Source organism: Notechis scutatus, chromosome 1 (assembly GCF_049901735.1).
Source record: "Notechis scutatus isolate UNSWTSFEM ecotype Mainland chromosome 1, rNotScu1.2, whole genome shotgun sequence".
Classification (NCBI taxonomy): domain Eukaryota; kingdom Metazoa; phylum Chordata; class Lepidosauria; order Squamata; family Elapidae; genus Notechis; species Notechis scutatus.
Window position 1 is genome coordinate 312698618 of NC_142009.1, and position 20058 is coordinate 312718675.

At 38.0% G+C, this 20058-nt stretch overlaps 1 protein-coding gene across 2 annotated transcripts in view; it reads left to right on the top strand.

The window, feature by feature from the left end:
• Window positions 1-16569, top strand: part of ESR2 (estrogen receptor 2) — an 87270-nt gene extending 70701 nt beyond the window's left edge. The window contains exons 9-10 of one of the 2 annotated variants that reach the window (XM_026670147.2): window positions 9714-9894; window positions 15561-16569. In XM_026670147.2, the coding sequence (XP_026525932.1) occupies window positions 9714-9894; window positions 15561-15738 (359 nt within the window). In that variant the 3' untranslated portion in view covers window positions 15739-16569. The remainder of the gene's footprint in view (window positions 1-9713; window positions 9895-15560) is intronic. The other variant, XM_087952291.1, reaches the window with a different exon arrangement.
• The last annotated feature ends 3489 nt before the right edge of the window (window positions 16570-20058 follow it).

Here is a 20058-nt window from a genome sequence, read left to right on the forward strand (position 1 = left end):
TCAGTGCACATCATGACCATGAAAATAAACACAAACACACATCCTTCCCACTCCACACATTGAACCGAAAACCCCCAACACCACACCAACACTGCACTATACAGTAGAATTCAACAGAGCTACTGCCCTGAGATAGAGGCTGTTTTTCAGCTTATTTGTTTTTATTATTCTGTACCATCTGCCAGATGGTAATAGTTCAAAAAAAGGATGTCCAGGATGAGATGGATCTTTGAGAATGTTTTGAACTTTCTGAAGGCAGCGGGAGCTATAAAGCTCTTCCACAGTGGGGAGCAGGCAACCAATGATCTTCTAGGCCAGGGGTCGTCAACCTTTTGGACCTCAGGGAACTCACCAAAATCCCACGGACCAGAGACCCTGGGAAAATCCTAAAAAAAGTCTACAGGAAAACTCCCCACCCCAGTTTCCTACCAATTGATTATACTTTATTTGGGATTGCAGGATACCGTCTCCAGCTCCGTTCTCAGAGGGATGGATGGATGGATGGATGGATGGATGGATGGATGGAGAGAGAGAGAGAGAGAGAGAGAGAGACTTTTGGCTTCATGCAAGGAAAGCAGCAGAAACAGCAGAAGTCTTTCTTTCTCTCCCCCAAACTCTGCCAGAAATGAGTCTTTGTGAGACTTGTTGTGCCAGTGCAGCCTCTTGGAGCAAGATACCTTGCAAGGTCCCAAAGACTCATTTCTGGGGGAGTTTGGGGGAGGGAAAGAACGACTTTTGCTACTTTCCCTGCATGTAGCCAAAAGCAGAAGAAGAAAGAAGCGGAAAGAAGCAGCCCCGTGGCCAGGCCAGGTGCATGGGGTGAGTGGGGCAAGTTCCCCCCTCTGCCCTTCCCCCTCCCCTCACTACCTCGTGTTGTTCGCAATGCAGGCACCTCAAGCCTTGTGTTCCCATGGGCCATGGGCAGTGCAGCCTGGATTAATTGCTTTGGTAGGTGCTTTGGGGTGACATTGCTCATCCCCAGCCCACTGGTTGGCGACCACTGTTCTGGGCAATGATGTTAACACTCTGGAGTGCTGTCCTATCTGCCACTGTGCAATTGGCAAACCATACAGCGGTGCAGTAAGTTAAGATACTCTATGGTGCAGTGGTAGACTGCACCAGCAGTTTTTCATTCAGTTGTTGTTTTCTGAGAAGTCTCAGGTAGTATAATCTCTGCTGGGCTCTTTTGATGGCTTATTATGGTACATGAATTCAGCCAGATGTGGCTTACTCAAGAAACTATATGCAATGTGAGGTCCTCTTTTATGGTAACACCTAGAAACTTAAAATTGGCCACTTGCTCTCTGTCTCCATTGATAAGCAAGGGCTGGATGTCTGATCTGCTTCTTCTATAGTCCACTATCCATTCTATGATCTGAATGAAATAGAGTTGAAAATTCCTTATTCAGAAGAGCTGAAGAAGCTTCTTGGATAAGAAGCGAAATATCTTCAAAGAAAAAACAGAAAGTCCAGTTGCCTCTTGAAAAAGCACCTTTGGTTATCTGATTATCATTGTAAATAATATATTTGGTTATACTGATTACCATAGTAGGAACTGTGTGACTTAAAGACACAACCTGGTATCCTGAAAAGGGTGCCAGGGTGTAAAATGTGATTGGTTGGCTGATTGATTGTTTAGCTACAAAACAACTTACTTTATTTCTCCCAAGATTTTACATACATTGAATGTATATATGTATGTAATAAATATTAATAAATACATAAAATATTTATGATTGCTGTGTTCTTTAACAGTATGATCATCTGGTCTTATGACTTCTTCTAGATTTTTTTTTATCAATGAGAATAGTACAACTTAGATTGTGACTCATAAATCAAATATGTTTTATTAAAAATGATCTTTCTTTACAAGAGAAAATAAATTATTAGAAATCAATACAATACAAATATGACATAAATGTATACAATTGAAGCTTAATGTTCATGCATTCTGAAAAGTACACAGTCTATGATTTGTAAGCTGGTAAATCACATTAAGAATAACAATTTTTCTGGAGAGGCTCATGCTCAAATTAAATGGGAAGGAAGAGTCAGAGTAATATTTGGTTTGGGATAAGTGGTACAGCTGGATAGAGTGCAAGAAAAAAGGTATACAGGATAAATGAACCCAGGACACATAGTATAGTTGTATATATTGAATGTATAATAATAACGATTTCAAGCTTCTTGTCTATTATATAAATATTATGAAGGCTCCATTCGATTAACCAATAGTTATAATCCAATAGTAATAGCAGAATAATATATTATTTATTAATTAATAGGTAATTGATAAGAGATAAGGAACACTTGCCAATGATTACTTACTACTGTTTATTATGAGCTATCAATCTTAATATCAAATGTAATAGAAAGAAATACGTTTATTGTTCTATTTATATTCTTTTTATGTTCTTTTATGTTCTATTTATATTCCTTCTATTCTCATATTTGTATGTTTGTTTGTGTTTTAATCTTTTGTAAATAAAGCCTATTTTAAAACTCAAAAAAAAGGATAACAATTTTTCTACTGGATAGTTTTTTTTGCTGGATTTTTTTTTTAAAAAAAGAAGGAATAGATAATGTTTTTCTCAGGTCTTGTTACCAAGAATAAAGTTGATAAATATGCTAAGGATCTCCTTCCTACCCCCTTCCCACTCTCCCCCAAATCTATGCAACTGCAAATGGGGAATAGGTAATTGTATTTTGTGAGCCACATGTGGCCCATGACCCAGCTTTTTGAAAGATTCAGAGTCTTCCAGAACATACTGCTGACATTCAGCAACAATTTGGTGGACTTTGGAAGTGTGATATCCTGCTAATTCTTAGCATGAAATAAACAGCTAGACTTTTGGCTAGACTGAGCATAGTGTCATTTACAGTGCCTGCAGATGCCATTGTATGCACAACACACTCTCATAATAGCATCCACAGAATTCTAAAAATATATTAAATCTAATAGAATAAATCCTTGGAATATTATCCATTAACTTCCTAGATAAATATGACCACTAAAAAGACAGTGGAAAGTTGAGATACTTTTTCATAAATAGCTGGGTGATATATGTACGTGTGTGTGTATATATACTAATAATTGATTCTGGTGTATATTTTCATGGAGGCTTACTCAGTAGCAGATTTATTAGTCTTGGAGATATCTCATACTTTTTGTTTGTTTTAGCAACCAGAGATTAGAATCCTGCTCCTATTAGTCACTGAGTTGGGCATTTTTTAAGTTTCAATTGTTTTATTTCATGTCTGTAACAATTAAATCTCAAAGAAATTTCTTAATAATTTGTTTGTGTGTGTGTGTGTGTGTGTGTGTGTGTGTATAGATAGACAGATAGCTAGATAGCTAGATAGCTAGCTAGATAGCTAGATGATAGCTAGATAGCTAGATAGCTAGATAGCTAGATAGCTAGATAGCTAGATAGCTAGATAGCTAGATAGATAGATAGATAGATAGATAGATAGATAGATGATATAGTACATTTCCCCCAAGTGAACTATAAACCTCTTTATAGATATTTGGGCATCAGCATTAAACCAATTTGAATGAAGCAATTCAACTGGTAACATAAATAGTGTCTGGATTTGCTATATCTATATGTATGTGAAATAAAGACAGAAGAATACAAACTTCCCTTGCAAATGCATAGCAGTGTGCCAACTCCTGTTTTTAATAGCTTTGGATAACTTCTCCACCTTTACATTACAGTGTCTAAAGTGCCAGTGTAGGTCTAACTGACCTTCCAGCTACTAAACAAGCCAAACATTTAACACTTCATTTTACTTACTTGGAAAACTGCCAATCTGCTGCCATCCCATTCTAAGCTCTGTAGAGCTGACTCCAAAAGTGATACCTATAAATTGCAGTGACTGAGGTCATTCTGTTGCCTGTTTCTTTCTTCTCATTGGTTCTCACTTTTCACCTTGGAAAGGGCAACCATCTCAGCTATCAGCACATCAAAGAGCAGCCTTTCCAACTCATGCATGTTTATATAACTAGGGTTCCCAGCTAACCAGAAAGAAATTGATCTGGCTGGAATGAGCAGAAAGATTTGGAAAAATTTTATTTCTGACTTAATGGACCCCTATTTAGTGGACTTCACCTGCAGTAGATTAGATTTCTGTCCAGTCATCCCCCCATCCCCCATGATGGACAATTGTTGCACCTATCTAACAGATAACAGATAATCAGAGTTGGAAGGGACCTTATAGGTAATCTAGTCCAACTCCCTGCCCAAGCGGGAGATCCTACAACATTTCTCTCAGATAGCAGTCCAATCTCTTCTTGAAGGTCTCAAGTGATGGCGCTCTCACAACTTCTGAGGGCAAGCTGTTCCATTGGTTGGTTGTTCCCACTGTCAGAAATTTTCTCCTTATTTCCAGGTGAAATCTCTCCTTGTTCAGTTTCCAGCCATTGTTCCTTGTCTGGCCTACAGACACTTTAGGAAATAGCTTGACCCCTTCCTCCCTGTGACAGTCCTTCAAATATTGGAAGACCGCTATCATTTATTTATTTATTTTATTTATTTATTTGATTTGCCAATTGTTTACAAGATAATAAGTATAAGTGTATACATAGTTGTGAATACATGAAATGGGTACATATAAGAAAAATAAAAGAAGAATAAGAGAAACAATAGGACAGGGACGGTAGGCACGTTGGTGCGCTTATGCACGCCCCTACAGACCTCTTAGGAAAGGGGTGAGGTCAATAGTAGACAGTCTAAGGTTAAAGTTTTTGGGGTTTGGGAAGAAACTACAGAGTCGGGTAGAGTATTCCAGACATTGACCACTCTATTGCTGAAGTCGTATTTCCTGCAATCAAGTTTGGTGCGGTTAACTTTGAGTTTGTATCTATTGTGTGCTCTTGTGTTGTTATGGTTGAAGCTGAAGTATTCATTGACAGGTAGGACATTGCAATGTATGATTTTATATACCATGCTTAAATCAGACCGAAGACGGCGTAATTCAAGGTTTTCTAGTTCTAGAATTTCAAGTCTGGTGGCATAAGGTATTCTACAACGAGTAGAGGAGTGGAGAACTCTTCTTGTGAAATATTTCTGGACTTTCTCAATTGTGCTAATATTAGATATGTAATGTGGGTTCCAGACTGATGAACTGTATTCGAGTATTGGTCTAGCAAATGTTTTGTATGCTCTGGTTAGTAGTGTGATATTACCAGAGAAAAAGCTACGTAGGATTAGGTTAACAACTCTTAATGCCTTTTTGGCTATGTAGTTGCAGTGGGCTCTAGCACTTAGATCATTAGAGGTGAGTATTCCAAGGTCCTTTACAGAGCTTGGGTCATCAACAAGATCTTGACTATTCAGCTTGTATTTTATTTTCTGATTTTTTTGCCAATATGTAAGACAGAGCATTTATTTGTTGAGATTTGAAGTTGCCATTTGTTTGACCATTCTGATACATAGTCAAGATCTTTTTGTAGGGTAGCAGTATTGTCTGTGGTATTGAACAGCTTTACATCATCAGCGAAAAGAACGCAATTGCTCTTAATATGATCACAGAGATCATTTATGTAGAGTATGAAGAGAGTTGGTCCTAGAACACTGCCTTGGGGGACACCACTATTGACAGGTACAGAATTTGATAGGACACTCCCAATTTTGACCATTTGTTGTCTGTTTGCCAGGAATGCTTCTATCCAGTTATTCAGTTGTCCAGAGATACCATAGGATTTTATTTTTAGGAGTAGTTTGTCGTGTACCACTGAATCAAAGGCTTTACAGAAGTCTATGTAGATTGCGTCTATTGCTTTGCCCTGGTCGAGTTGTGTCGTCCATATGTTTTTGCAGTGTAAGAGTTGCAGATTACAGGATAGTTTTTTTCTGAAACCAAATTGTTTATTGGAGAGTAGGTTGTTTGTCTCTAAGTGGAGGATGATGGATTGGTTAATAATTGATTCCATGACTTTACAGGTGACGCAGCATAAGGAGATTGGTCTGTAATTTTAAACTAGGCTGGGGTCTCCTTTTTGAAGATGGGGATGACTGTGGCTTGTGACCATAGGTTAGGCAAGGAGCTGGTCCTGAAAGATTTTTCAAAGATTATGCTTAGAGGTTTGGCTATGGCAGTGGATAGCTTTTTTAAGAAGTAGGCACATATTCCATCCGGTCCAATAGATAGAGATGGTTTTAAATTGCGTAGTGCTTTTTCAACATTGTCTTCTGTAAAATCGATATGTATTAGATCATTGTTGTTATCTGTGGTACGGCTAGGAAATACTGGGCATGATCCATTGCTGTTTACAAATACTGAGCTGAAGAATGTGTTAAAGATGTTGGCTTTAGTGGTGTCGTCGTTGCAGTCTTTACCATCAGGTCCTATCAAGGGTGGGATAGACCTTGAGTCTTTTAGTTTGTTGTTTACAAAATTGTAAAAAGCATGGGTGGAATTGGTGCTTAGAAGGTTTTCCTCTTGTTTAATGTGATAATTGATGCATTCGGTCTTTATCTGGTGGCATAAATTTTTGTATCGGCTTTTGAAATTGGCAACGTGACCAGATTTGTTTTTCCGCCAGAGTGATCTCTTTTTGGATTGAAGTTTCCTTATTGTTATGGGTAATCTGCTTTTTGTTTTGTTTTGGGAGTTGTTGTTGGTACATATAGTTTGATGACTCTTTTGACTTCAAGTAAAAATATGTTGTAATGGTCTTCAACAGTATTGCATCCAGTGAATAGAGATTGCCAATCGAGGGATGAGAGATCGTTGTCTATAAGATCATAGTTGCCTTTTTGAAGTTACAATTGGAGATTACATCATTGTGGTGATTTTTGTGTGGGCGTATGTTGAGACAAAAGTCAATCATATTGTGGTCACTGCTGGAAAAGGGTTCTATAGTTTGTATTCCGTAAATTAAATTCAAACTATTGCAGAAGATGAGATCGAGGCAGTTGTTTAGTCTAGTGTTGTTGGTTACTAGTTGTTCCAGTCCCAGATTTGTAATAGCATTGTAGAAGGTTGTGTGTATGATTTCAGTTGTACATTCATTTAGGGTCCAGTCAATATGAGGTAGATTGAAATCACTCCCCTGGTCCTTCTCTTTACTAGACTAGCCAAGCCCAGTTCCTGTAACCGTTTCTTCATTTACATTAGACAGTTACATTAATTTGTGTAATGACATTTGAATAAAAAAACACAACACATTTGTAGAATTATGTTGCAAATGATGTATTTTGTGTTACAATTCAAATTATATACTTTGTATTTAATAGACAATTAGGAATATCAGAACTCCTGCCTCCTAACTTGAGATTTTCCTGAACTAAGTTATTCCTTACTTTCACAGGTATAGTTCACAGTGCAGAGACAAAAAAAAACCTAGTACATAACATTTCACATCACCTTTCAGCTACTTCCTTGGTCCCAGTTGTATAAAATTATGGGCCAAGAGGATATTTGAGGAAAACTATGGGGAGGAACTGTTTCTACTTATTAGGAAAACTTTGCTCAGGTATATTTAGTACTTGATAAGATCCAATAAGCATGCTTGCAATTTTCATATACTTTGTAACTGCAATGAGGTGCAAAGGTACAAGCAATGAGATACAAGCATTTTTCCACCCTGCTACTCTTCCCCACTTCCACTGCCCACCTGCTACTTTTCTGATGATTTCTGAGAAAGATTTCTTGGAAATGAGAAAGTTCATCTTCACAGCTATTGCCTCAGAATAGACATTGGGTTATTATTATTGTTTTCATTCAAGGCTAATATGGTGTCTGTTCTCAGCAATGTTTGATAGTGTGCTCTACTTTTTAAACTATAGGTTTCTACCAATTTTTCATTACTTGCACATGTTAATTTTACAGATGTCCTACTAAGTCATTCTGGTGACTGTGTTATGTCATTGTTCATAATCAGTTTCTGTGAACTTCTTGCATGAGCTGAAAATGTGATCTCCTATTTCTTCTACTTCTTTGCACATTCTGCATTTTGAATCATTTGACGATTTTTCAGTTCTGGCCTTGATTGCATTAGCTCAAATAGCTTGCTCTTGCACAGCTAAATCAACCCTTCAATTTCTTTCTTTCTTTTTCTTTTTAATTTTAGTTACAAGCCATTGCCAGACTTAATTTTATCTATTTTCCCCTAAACCTTTTGTAGACATTGACCTTGTAATGCTTTCCCTTGCATTCTATTTTGTTATTACATTATTTTGATATTCATTTTTTGTTTCCTGAACATTTAATAAGTTCCAATTTTTAACTTGCATTGATATTTGTTTTTGGCTGTCTTTTATATAATCAGCCAATGCACACTTTTCTTCTTCAACAGTTAGCTGGACCTGAGGAAAACCTTGGCCTTCATTTTTGTGGGGCAGGTCTAATCTATCAATAACACTACGGGGATATAATGCATAGTGAATAGTCATCAATGTTCTTGTTTTTCAGTCCAAACTGTCCAGTTTGGCTCATGTCTGGTTAGTAATTCAAGCATTGAATTATATCACAAGTATTGATAGCTTTAATGGTGTTTCCTCTATTCAGTTTTCTCTAGCAATTTTCTTATTTTTTAGATGTATTTTTTTTACTAATCTCATTCTTAACTTGACCGTGCTTGATGTTATCCAGCTGTAGAATGTCCAGATACTATTAGACTTCGTCCTGATGACTTCTGAAGGTTTGATTTTACCCCAATTTATTGCTATTGTAGCACTTTTCTCTAGACCAAATTCTATTGCTATATCTTTGCTAAAAAATTCTTACAATGTTTGTCAATTGCATTATTATAATTATGGTCCATCGAGAAGACATTCATGTTCTGAATGGTTTTGGCAATTTTGTCTGCCTATCGAGTCCTTCCCAAGGACCTAGGATATGTGGATGTTTGATATTGCAGGATGGAAGCTGTTCCAAGTAAAGCTACCTTTGCAATTGACTGATAGTGAATTCATCAATGCCGATGGTGTTCAAGTGGTGTTGTATTTTATTGTATTTTATTATCTTCTCCAGTTCTTTCTCTTCTATTCTGCTGTCTCCAGGTACTGCCACGTCTAGTATACAGATATATTTTTTTGTCTTTCTTATCGACAATTATTAAGTCTGGGATGTTATGTGACAGGTGCCTGTCTGTTTGAAGTCTAAAGCCCCAGGGCATTTTAGCTTTTTAATTTTCTTCCTTTATTTTATGGTCCCACAAGTTCTTGCTTGCAGGCAAATGATATTTTTTTGCAGATATGCTGATAGACCATTTTTGCTACTTTGCCATGCCATTGTTTGTAGTCAGTCTCTGCAATCTTCTTGCAGCAGCTAACCAGGTGGATCTACTGTTTCTTCAATTTCTTTGCAGAGGCAGAACTTGCTATCTGTTGCTGTCTTCTCAATTTTGGATTTGTATGCATTTGTTTTTATGGCTTGGTTATGTGCAGACAGAATTAGCTGTCTCTTCCTTCAACTTTTCTGCATTATTATTATTATTATTGTTATTGTTATTATTATATCAGAAAGTAAGGCTATAGCTTACTGTAGTTACAGAGCAGTTGCTCTATGTGCAAAGATTCGTAGGTTTGGTTCCCAGAATCTTCAGGCTGAGTTGAAGGTTCCTACCTTCAATCTTAAATGGAGCTATCCCTTGTTGTGAACAATATAGACCCAAGAGGATTAATATTTAATTCAGATTTAATCATAGAAAGTAGAAGGTAATTTCTAATAACTATTTAACATTGTTTTTTGGTACTCTTGTGTAGGCATGTATCCACTGTCATCTGCTACAGAAGAAACTGAGAGCAACAAAAAATTGAACCATCTGCTAAACTCAGTGACAGATGCCTTGGTGTGGGTCATTGCAAAGAGTGGAGTCCCTTTATCCCAACAAACAACTCGCTTGGCAAATTTGTTGATGTTACTTTCTCATGTTAGGCATGCAAGGTAAGACCATTCTAGATGGTGTTGGAGATGTCTTCTTGCAGCTTGTTATCTTTTTTGCCTATGATAGTGAAGGAGGAAAGATACTTAAGGAGGAGAGATTGCATTACTTTTTATTTCTCCTTATGAATGATTTCATACTTTTTTATATATGTTGCCTAAATGTATGTGTGTGTATATATATATATATATATATGGCATTCAGCTTTGTTCGGGTATTTTCCCACGTCATTGTAGTTGTGCTTTTAAAGTTGTAGCAATGTTTCGGCAGAATCTCATCTGCCATCATCAGGCCCGATGATGGCAGATGAGATTCTGCCGAAACGTTGCTACAACTTTAAAAGCACAACTACAATGACGTGGGAAAATACCCGAACAAAGCTGAATGCCATACATGTAAGTACCCGAAAACTTAAGAAATATATATATATATATTTGTGGATAATATACATAGCAATTTCACTGCATAATACATCAACTGTAACACTTACATATTATGTTCATTATATATTGGATATCATACTATTACATTCTGAATTTTCTTATAAACAAAGTATTCTGCTTAGAAAAGGTGGTATATTTCTGATCTATTGCTGGAGAACAACAGGTAACTAAAGTTATTGCATTTTGTTTTCCAAAGCATGTCTCTTCCTGAAGCCCAATTTGTTCCTTTTGAAAAATAGATTTAAAAAAGATTAAATGATAAAAATTTGCCTCTGTTTCCATCTAATCCAATTATCTGTGGAGTTTTATTTTTAATGACAGAATATTCAGGCATGTAAATATTACCATCCGACACAGATGAATTGTAATTCTGTACATTTCAAAGACAAATTGAATTGAAATATTGTTAAATTAAAACATAATTTTGAGGGTTTATGGGTATATATAAATAAAAAAGAAGCAATTTATTTTTAAGAAGTCAGCCAAAATGAAAACTAATATAAATGTCCATTAATTCTATGGATTAAATATATTGTGCAATTTCAAGAATGTGGGCTGAGCAGTATGTTTTTACTTAATCATTTTTAAGCTATTAAAATTATTGTACCAAAGATTTTATAAGCATAAAACTAAATTCATGGAAGGCAATGCTTTCTATGATGTGATAATTGTTATCTTTTCCCAAAGAAACCTTCATTCAGAAATGTTGCTTTAAAAACATAAGGCCAAGTTCAAGTTGCTGAATTATAACCAGCTTCCAAAGCTGATAATTAAATGTTTTAGCAGTACTTGTAAGAAAAGTGCATCTTATTGTACAAAAATATTATATTGTTCAATTATGAACATGTTTAGACCTTTACACAGCTCCATGCCCAGAAAGATTTTTATAACAACATTTGAGCTGGAATATTGCATTGCAAATTTGTAGTATTGAAGTGTTTGTTAACTCTAAATTGTATAGATCGCTGACTATAATAGCAGTGGATATACAGTGGAACATCAATAAAAATTAGTCTTGAATTATTTTGCACACATTGTACAGAGCAGAATGGATTTCAATCAGTGGTGGTATTCAGCCGGTTCGCACTGCTTCGGGTGAACCGGTAGCAAGGATTTGGTGCCAAACCAGTAGTAACTTCTGGCTGGCCACGCCCCCGAATGGGTCGCCCCTCCCGTCCCCGCCCAGTCAATCCTTATTACACATGCACAACATTACGCGCATGCCCGACATCGCTGACTGCGTTCTTCCCTGCCCAGTCATTCCTTAAGGTGTTTCTTTTTTTCCCCTCCCAACAATCAGCTGTTCCTATGATCAGCCATGCCGGGATTCCCCTCACTGTCTTACTGCTTCGCCCAGGAGGCTCCCCTGAGGCCCAGGAAGGCAAAAATGGAGGTGGGACACAGCTCCCCCTGCCCCATTTTTGCCTTCCTGGGCCCCAGGGAAGCTTCCTGGGAGCAAAAATTCCCCCAAGGAGGCTTCCCTGAGGCCCAGAAGACCTCAAAACAGACTGTAGGGGGATGCTGCATGTCTCCTCCAGGCTCCATTTTTGCCTTCCTGACGAAGCCTTCTGGGAGCAAACCCTCCCCCCAGGAGGCTTCCCTGAGGCCCAGGAGGCCCCAAAATGGAGCACAGGGGGGTGCTGCGAGCCCCCCCATGCTCAGTTTTTTTCCCTTCCTGAGCCCCAGGGAAGTCTTCTGGGAGCAAAAACGCCCCCCAGGAGGCTTGCCTGAGGCCCAAAAGGCCCAAAAACTGGTGGGGGGGCTGCAAAAAAGCCATGCCCACCCAGTCACATGGCCACACCCACCTAGCCATGCCCACAGAACCGGTAGTAAAAAAAAATGAATCCCACCACTGATTCCAATGTTTTGAGAGAGACCATGCATTGTAATTAAGTGGCTAATATATTTAAGCAAATAAGCAACCTTGGTGAATCAAATCCCAGGTTTTTGTCAGCTTGCCATTCCTAGGTCATTCTTTAAAAGAACAGCCTTCTGTTTGAAGGCCTTTCAGAAACCAACCCTCTCCTTGAAACACCAACTATTCGAACAGCTATCCAGTCTCTACCTAGATTAAAGAAAAGATGGAAAACAGAATTAGCCCATTTTGGCTGGCTAGAGTAGGCTTGGACTGTAGCCCTTAGAGGCATCAATTTAATGAACATCTAAATCTTTAAAAAAAAGGCATACAGGTTCTATTGGTGTCCTTGGATGAACATAACTGGCACTGGCAAAGAGGATGGCCTCTGTCTATTCAGAGATTCTATCCAGGTAGTCCTCAACTTGCAACAGTTCATTTAGTAACTGTTCAAAGTTACAAAGGCACTGAAAAAAGTGACTAATGACCATTTCTCGCAGTTATAACTTTTGCAGCATCTCAAAATTCAGATGCTTGGCAACTGGTTTATATTTATGAGCATTGCCGTGTCCCAAGCTCACGTGATCACCTTTTGTGACCTTCTGACAAGCAAAGTCAAAGGGGAAGCCAGATTCACTTAACAACTGGGTTACTAACTTATCAACTGCAGTGATTCAGTTAACAACTGAGGCAGGAAAGGTCATAAAGTGGGGCAAAATTCACTTCTTGAATGTCTCACTTAACAAGAAATTTTGGGCTCCATTGTGCTTGTAAGTTGAGGATTACCTGTGCTTCTGATTGTCAGGCATATGAACCTTGAAAAGAAGATAAAAAATCAACTATGATAACAGGTAGCTGCTGGGAGCATCTCTTTGGTGATATGGTTCCATAAACAAGCTCTCCCCAACTTAATAGGAGAAATATAGGGAAGCAGAGACGGCTCTATCTTCCAAAGGATAAAGTTGTTTCTCCAGGGAACTGATTGCAAATGGTGACAGATAAGGGTTGGTCACTGCCTCCCCCATTCCCCTTGGCATAACCCCAGATTGGCTCGACCAGCTACTTAGCTGAGTAAGGCCTGGAACGGTGTGTGACTATTTGGAGCCCCCATGTTTTCAGTGATTCACTCTGAAGACTCTTTGGAGCAAGTCAAGAAGATAGTCAGCTTAAGTGAAAAATCATGTATTGTTCCCTTCAAAATACTGAGTTAGGACACAGAACTTTTGTTTTCTACTGAATCAGTGTAGCTGAAGTCATAAGAAACAATCCTGCAATACTAGAGTAGTGCTTCTCAGCCTTGGTGGTTTAAATTTCTAGAATTCCCCAGCCAGCTATAGAGGCAAATCTTATTTGTGTTGCTTATCAGAACTAAAACAACTTGTTTCCTCCTCAGTCTTTTAAAGTAGCTGAATGGCAATGCCATTAATAATCCTCATTTTTTTCTTGGAGAAAGAGCAGATTAATTTTGATTAGATTACCTGGTTCTATTTTTTTTCCCTTTCAAACTCTTCTACACAGCTCTTCCATGTCAGTTGTTTACTTTGTGATGGCAATGAAAGACTGCTCTGTGGTTGTGTTACAACATTGACCTGGCACTGGAAAATTTATTGATACTTTTTAAAGTACACATTAAAAAAGGTTGAGTCATTATGTGGAATTGGCTTAATGAATATTGACTTTTCCATCAGTGAAAGTAAAAAATAGCACAAGCCAGCTTTTGGCTTATTTTGCTTTTTATAGAAACTTTTCCATTAACCCAATTTCTGGCTGCTCAGAAATTGAAAAAATACATTGTTTCAAACTGGTAACTGACCAGCAGCATTTGGACAGACCTTATTTCAACCAGCAAGCTACATTAGCTAGAATGATAATTTGCATTTTAAATGCCTTCTTCCACTTACTTTACTGGGTAAATAGCAATTAGAACCAGGGTTTCCAGTGTGTCCCTAATGTATCTGAGCTCCATCTAATCTTCCTGCTCCTTCCCCTCCAAATCAAGTCTTGGTGTATCCAGTCATTGGTTTTCGAGTTTGAAAACACTCTCAGTGAATTATCGAAAAGGAAGAGTTTTTCCATCAGCCTTCTTTGTGCTATTCCAAATCAGCCCACAGCTTGTCTATCCTTGTGATATTGTTTATTTTAAGGACTGAACTGGTCACATTCTGGATCTATTCTGTTTTCTCTGAAACCAGAATCAGACAATGTGATGGCTTGGGAGAGGTCTGTTTTTCTTTTGGCTTTGATCTTGCTTCCCCCTGCCTCACAGCTCTTTGATACAAGAAGATTCTTCCTCAATACCTGTTGCAATCTAATTACATTAGAAAAGGAATAGAGGCAAACTGGTTGAACTATAGGCTTGTGGCCAGGAGGTTAGGGTGAGCCTGTCACTGTGAGTTTGTCTTTTTTAAGATAAGAGTTGGGTTTGTTCTCAGCTGCCATTACTTTTTGTGTTTTCTTATCATGTATGTTTGGTTGGGATTTTACACTAAGCCTGCTGCCCAGAGCCACAATTGTGAGAACACCAGAAACTCCTAAGTGGCAGACTTGCTTGAGTTCTGTTTTTGAACTTTTCTATTGGCCACCCAGTGAAGGATTATTGGATCATAGTCTTTCTTGCCCAATCTTAGTTTTTCAAGTCAGCTAGAAGTTAGCTTCAAAATAGTTTGTGAGCTAAAATGGTTTATGAGGGATTCTACTGCCTCATCCCCAGAATGAGTTTCCAATGCTATAGAAGGTGAAGCCTGCAATAAAATTCCTGTGAGTGCCATGATAAAAAAAAATTAGAAGACTAAATGATAGTCCAATCTTTCATAGTGTTTATTGTGTTCCTGAATGCAGTCATGAAGCATTTAACAATTTCAATTTTATTTTATACATGTTCTTTCAAGCGTTTGCTGTTTTAGTTTTTAAAGTTTTAATATAAATGTTTACATTTTATTAATTTTCATGTGTTAAATCATTTTTGTTTTGCATTGCTGGCAAGGTCTCACTGGTTTCTCTTTTGTTGGTATTATTCAAGTGGAGTGGGCCTCTATCAAAGATGCTGTTGTAGAATTCCTGCTTTGGGCTTGATTGGGGGTGTCAAACTGGTGGCCCATGGGCTGGATGTGTCTCGTGCAGGCCAAGCCCACCCCAGTTCCACGAAGGGGGAAAATGTTCCAAAATGTCACATGATGGCAACATGACGCCATGAGTTTGACACTCATGGGCTAGATGATTAAAAAAAACAACACCTTCCACTCCTTATATTCTGTTATGCAAAATTGTGCAGTTGTGTGGATCATTTAAAAATCTTGTAGCTCCTGTCCTAGAGCACCTCTGTATTTTAAAATCTCAGCACTTCTTTCTGATCACAATGTTTTCTTTACAGTAACAAAGGGATGGAGCATCTTCTTAGTATGAAGTGCAAGAATGTAGTACCAGTCTACGATTTGTTGCTGGAGATGCTCAATGCTCACACTGTCCGCAGTCACAGGAAAACACCAACCTCCAATCTTGAGAATATCCCATTGGAACCAACAGAGACAACAGATGGAGTCCAGCAGTGATTTCATAGCAGTCCAAATCCAGGAAATACCCAAAGAAAAAAAAAAAGAATGAAAGAAATATCCAGATCAAAACTTTGGATATTTGCTGTTAAGAAAACTACGACATCTTTACAATTTTACTGGACCATTTGTTAATCTTTTTCAGACTGAATATTGTCTGTCAACTTAGACGGTTTTAGAAAAGCCCCATGGGGTTGGAACTGAACAGCCAGCTGATGATTTGTGGTTTTATCAAACGTTGCATTTCTGGAGTGCCTTCTAAAGGAGACTGTTTAACTGCCAAAACAGCCTTAAGCTTCACGGTATCCTAGGTAGATGCCAATATAAGCTTTTTTTCTTTTCTTTTTTTAAAGGAGAACTGGACAACTCAAAAATCTAATGAATATCTGTCAGGGCAGAAAGAGAGGCAACTTTTGATAAGAAACTGAATAGTTTGACATGACGCTGTGCATCAAGCTGTACATTAGAGCAAACAGGAAAAACTGCTTGCATTAAAAATGCATGTCGTTCAGCTTGTTAATTGCAATGGACATTTAATATGTTTTTCCATTGTGCAAGTGTACTTTAGATAAGTTAGAAAAGGGGAATAATGAGCAGGTCTTCATATTTAATTGCAAAGCCTTGATTTGGAGAGCTTGTTTCTAGATTCATTCTGATAAAATGAACTGGAAGCATTTTAAAGCCCGTTTGTCTTGACTGCTATCTAAGCATTTACCATGTATTTGAGTTCTATGTTCAAGTACCTGTGGCTTTATTTCCTCTTAGAAATGTGTACAATATACTGCTATTGTTGTGAAGGAATTATTGCAATGAATATTCAGCATTTGTGAATAGTGATGTAATATTTGAACTACTGAAGATCAAAATAATTATGGTTATTTTATATGAGATTGAGGTGTTTACAGACAAACCTGGAAATACAAAATAGGAAATGGGGGACCAAATAGAATGTGTCTGATCAACCACCTTATGCATGTCCATGTGGCAACCCAACAGCCCTGTCAATCACAGTCATGTATCCCTACCAGCTTCTCATTGTAGGAGGCAGCTCTACATAAATATATAAAATATAGTCAGAGCTAGTGGCATCATTAAGGACAGTTAAGGAATTGTGTATGCATTATTGTTCCATATGAATATCTGGATCATATGTGAGTTTTATATGCAAGCACCTGGGATAAAGAAGTTAGCCTAGGAGATGCTCTTAGGAATGCAAGGTTTTATATCCCTGAACCAGACCTGGAAACCGTGAACTATGCTTGACTGTAGCACTCTTCATGTTGGGTTCTCTTTAAGAAGTGTCCAGAAACTTTAACTGATATAAAATGGGGTAACCAAGATCAGTAACAGCTACAGTAAGCCACAATAACATATAATAATGAAACACATATTCTGCCTTTAGGTAGCTATATTCATTTAAGGTAAGTATTTATACCATGACATCATTACATCAGGGGTGGGATTCAAAAATCCCAGCAACCGGTTAGCTGCCCGGTCATGGTGGGAGTGGCCTACCGGAGTTTCCTATTTCCAGCTTCTGGTGGGCCTCCAGAGCCCAGGGGAGGCCGTTTTCACTCTTCCAAGGATCCAGAGGCTTCCCCCGGGTCTCTGGGAGGGCGAAAATGGCCTCCCCCGGGCTTTGGAGGTCCACTGGAAGCCGGACACAGGCCCATTTCTGGACTTCCAGAAGGCCTGTTTTTCCCCCTCTCAGAGCCTCCACGCAGACCCTGCACTTACCTGCATCATGTGGAGACTCCTGGGAGGAGAGGGGAGGGGCCAGCTGGTCGGTTGAAATACTGGTTTGGCAAACCAGATATAACTTTAACATCCGTTTTGCCCAAACCGGTCCGAACCAGTATAATCCCACCCCTGCATTACATGTATTATGTCCCTTGACCTCTCACTGATAGACCTTCATAACTAGGCTATTAAGTTAGGCATGATATTGCTTCTTTTTGTTGGTTTTATTTGGGGTACAATTGTTTTTTTTTATTTTTCTAAACTTCTTTGGATATAAGATCACACATCTCAGTTTCATCCTGTCAAGACATGAAAATCTATTCATTCTTTCTTTCTACATATTGTAAGGCAGTTTGTAAAATATAGGCAACATCTAAAATAGCCACATTATATTTTATACTTAAACAACCATAAGTACTGAGAATAATTAAAAAACAATCATGATGAATCATTTAAATCAATTATACTTGGTCATGTTAAAGTTCAGCAGGAGACACCCTCTTAAAGATGCCCCTCCTTTCCAAGGTTTGTATGTTGGACACGTGAGAAAAGGCTTTCTTGCAGTTTCTCTCAACTTTTGGAATGCCGGCTCATATTTGATTTCTTCCTCCTTCAGCTTTTAGGGAAGGAATCCAGACCTTCCTCTGTAATCATCCCTGTTCTATCTGAAACAGTCAATAATTAGTTCAAATGGTTTAAATCACATTTTAACTGTTTGTGTTACTTTTTGATTGTTAACTTGAGAACCGTCAGGCTTCAGAGAGGGAAAAATTAACAACTACCCATTAATAGGAAAGTCATGGAAAAGCTGCCTGATTTCAACTGGACAATTGGACAACACTAATTAAAAGCTTTTTCTTTTTCTTTTGGGGGGAATATCCATTGATAGGGCATTTTCCCCATTAACTCTTCATTCCCAACAGGAATCTGTGTAGTCACAGCTGCCAGGAACTACTGGGATTTGGTAAAGGTTCTGCAGAAAGTCCATGATATATAAGTAATTACAAAAATCGTGTGAAATTGCCAAAACTTGGAGTTTTACGCAAATAAATATTTAAAATTGAATAATAAGAATTAGTTGGGAGGGAGGATCTTATGGACACTTGAGAAGATTGTGAATGCTGTTTGAAGATGTCCTGTTGCTGGCCTTGGGCTTATTCAATGGCCCTATAACAGATTTTGATTTCAATGTAGAATTTTATTTATTTATTATGGGGAGTTGTTTGTGAATCAGTGTTGACTTCTGGTGACTGCCAGGACAAGTCCCTGCAGTTTTTTTTAAAAAAAGTTTTCAGAAGTGGTTTACTGCTTCTCCCTAGGGCTGAGAATGACTGGTCATCTGGCTTTATGCCTCAGGCAAGACTACAACTCACAATCTCCTAGTTTCTAGCCTGGTGACTTAACCACTGCATCTGGTTCTTGCTGATAATGCTAGTTATTAGCATAAAAATAAAAGCTGAGAACAACCTATCGATGGAAACATCAAATTCAATTCTATGCATATAAAATAGTTTAGATGTGCCCAGGTGCCTGGTGTGATTTGACACATCAATGGGCTTTTGCACTTTTATTTTGAATGAGTACTTTCACTCTGCTCTTTTCTGTATGGAACAAAGCATAGAGTTGAAATCCAAAGTAGGACAATAGAAGTCCTCAGAATTCCAGTGGTCAACCACTTCAGAATTTGGTTCAGAGCATTTCTCCCACCTCTTCAGCTGACATAGAAGGGAGGTTGGACTAAAACAGGAACTAGGGTTTTTTTGGTTTTATTTTTTGGGTTTTTTTTTGCTCTAAAGAAGTGTTTCTCAGCCTTGGCAGCTTTATGATATATGGATCTCAACTCCGCTGTCTGGAGAATTCTGGGAGTAGTAGTCCACATAATCTAAAAGTTGCCAAATTTAAGAAACACTGCTCTAGAAAACCCAAAGTAGGGAATAAGTGTTTTTGCTGAAACTTTTCTGTGCACTTTTGAAAACAATGACAAAATTCAGAATGCAGCAGAAAGTTCAACATCATAGTTTCCCCAATGTCTGATAAATGTTTTTTCCCCCCTGAATTAGATTTCATGTATCTTTTCACTACAGCAGCCAGTTGCACATGTGAAAACATCAGCTACATATAGGAATGGCAAAATTTAAGAACAGAGTTTTGGATTGTTTTGCTGCCATTCCTTTCACCATTTTTACCTTGAGGAAAGAAAACATAAAAAACCAAACAGATAAACGAAGTATAGGAGAGCTCTTGCAAACCAGAGTTCTTTGTCCATTGAAGTTGGTCCCATAACAAATCTGTCCATCTGCAAAAGGGCATCAGACCCCTTTGAAGTTTCTGCAACAGTGAAATATGGCTACATTTCTGGATTATTTCCAGCTAAGCCTCTTTTGTCTCTGCACAAAGTACTTTACTGGATTTTTTTTGCTATACGTTTGCATTGAAGAAACATTTCTTTGTTCCCTTATTAAAGGAACATCTTTAATTTTCACCTGAAAAGCTTTAGCTTTGCTCTTTTCTTTTATGAGCAGCAGCTGTTCTATATCTTCAATGGTGTCATTCTTACAGATCTTCACTTGGACCAGGGGT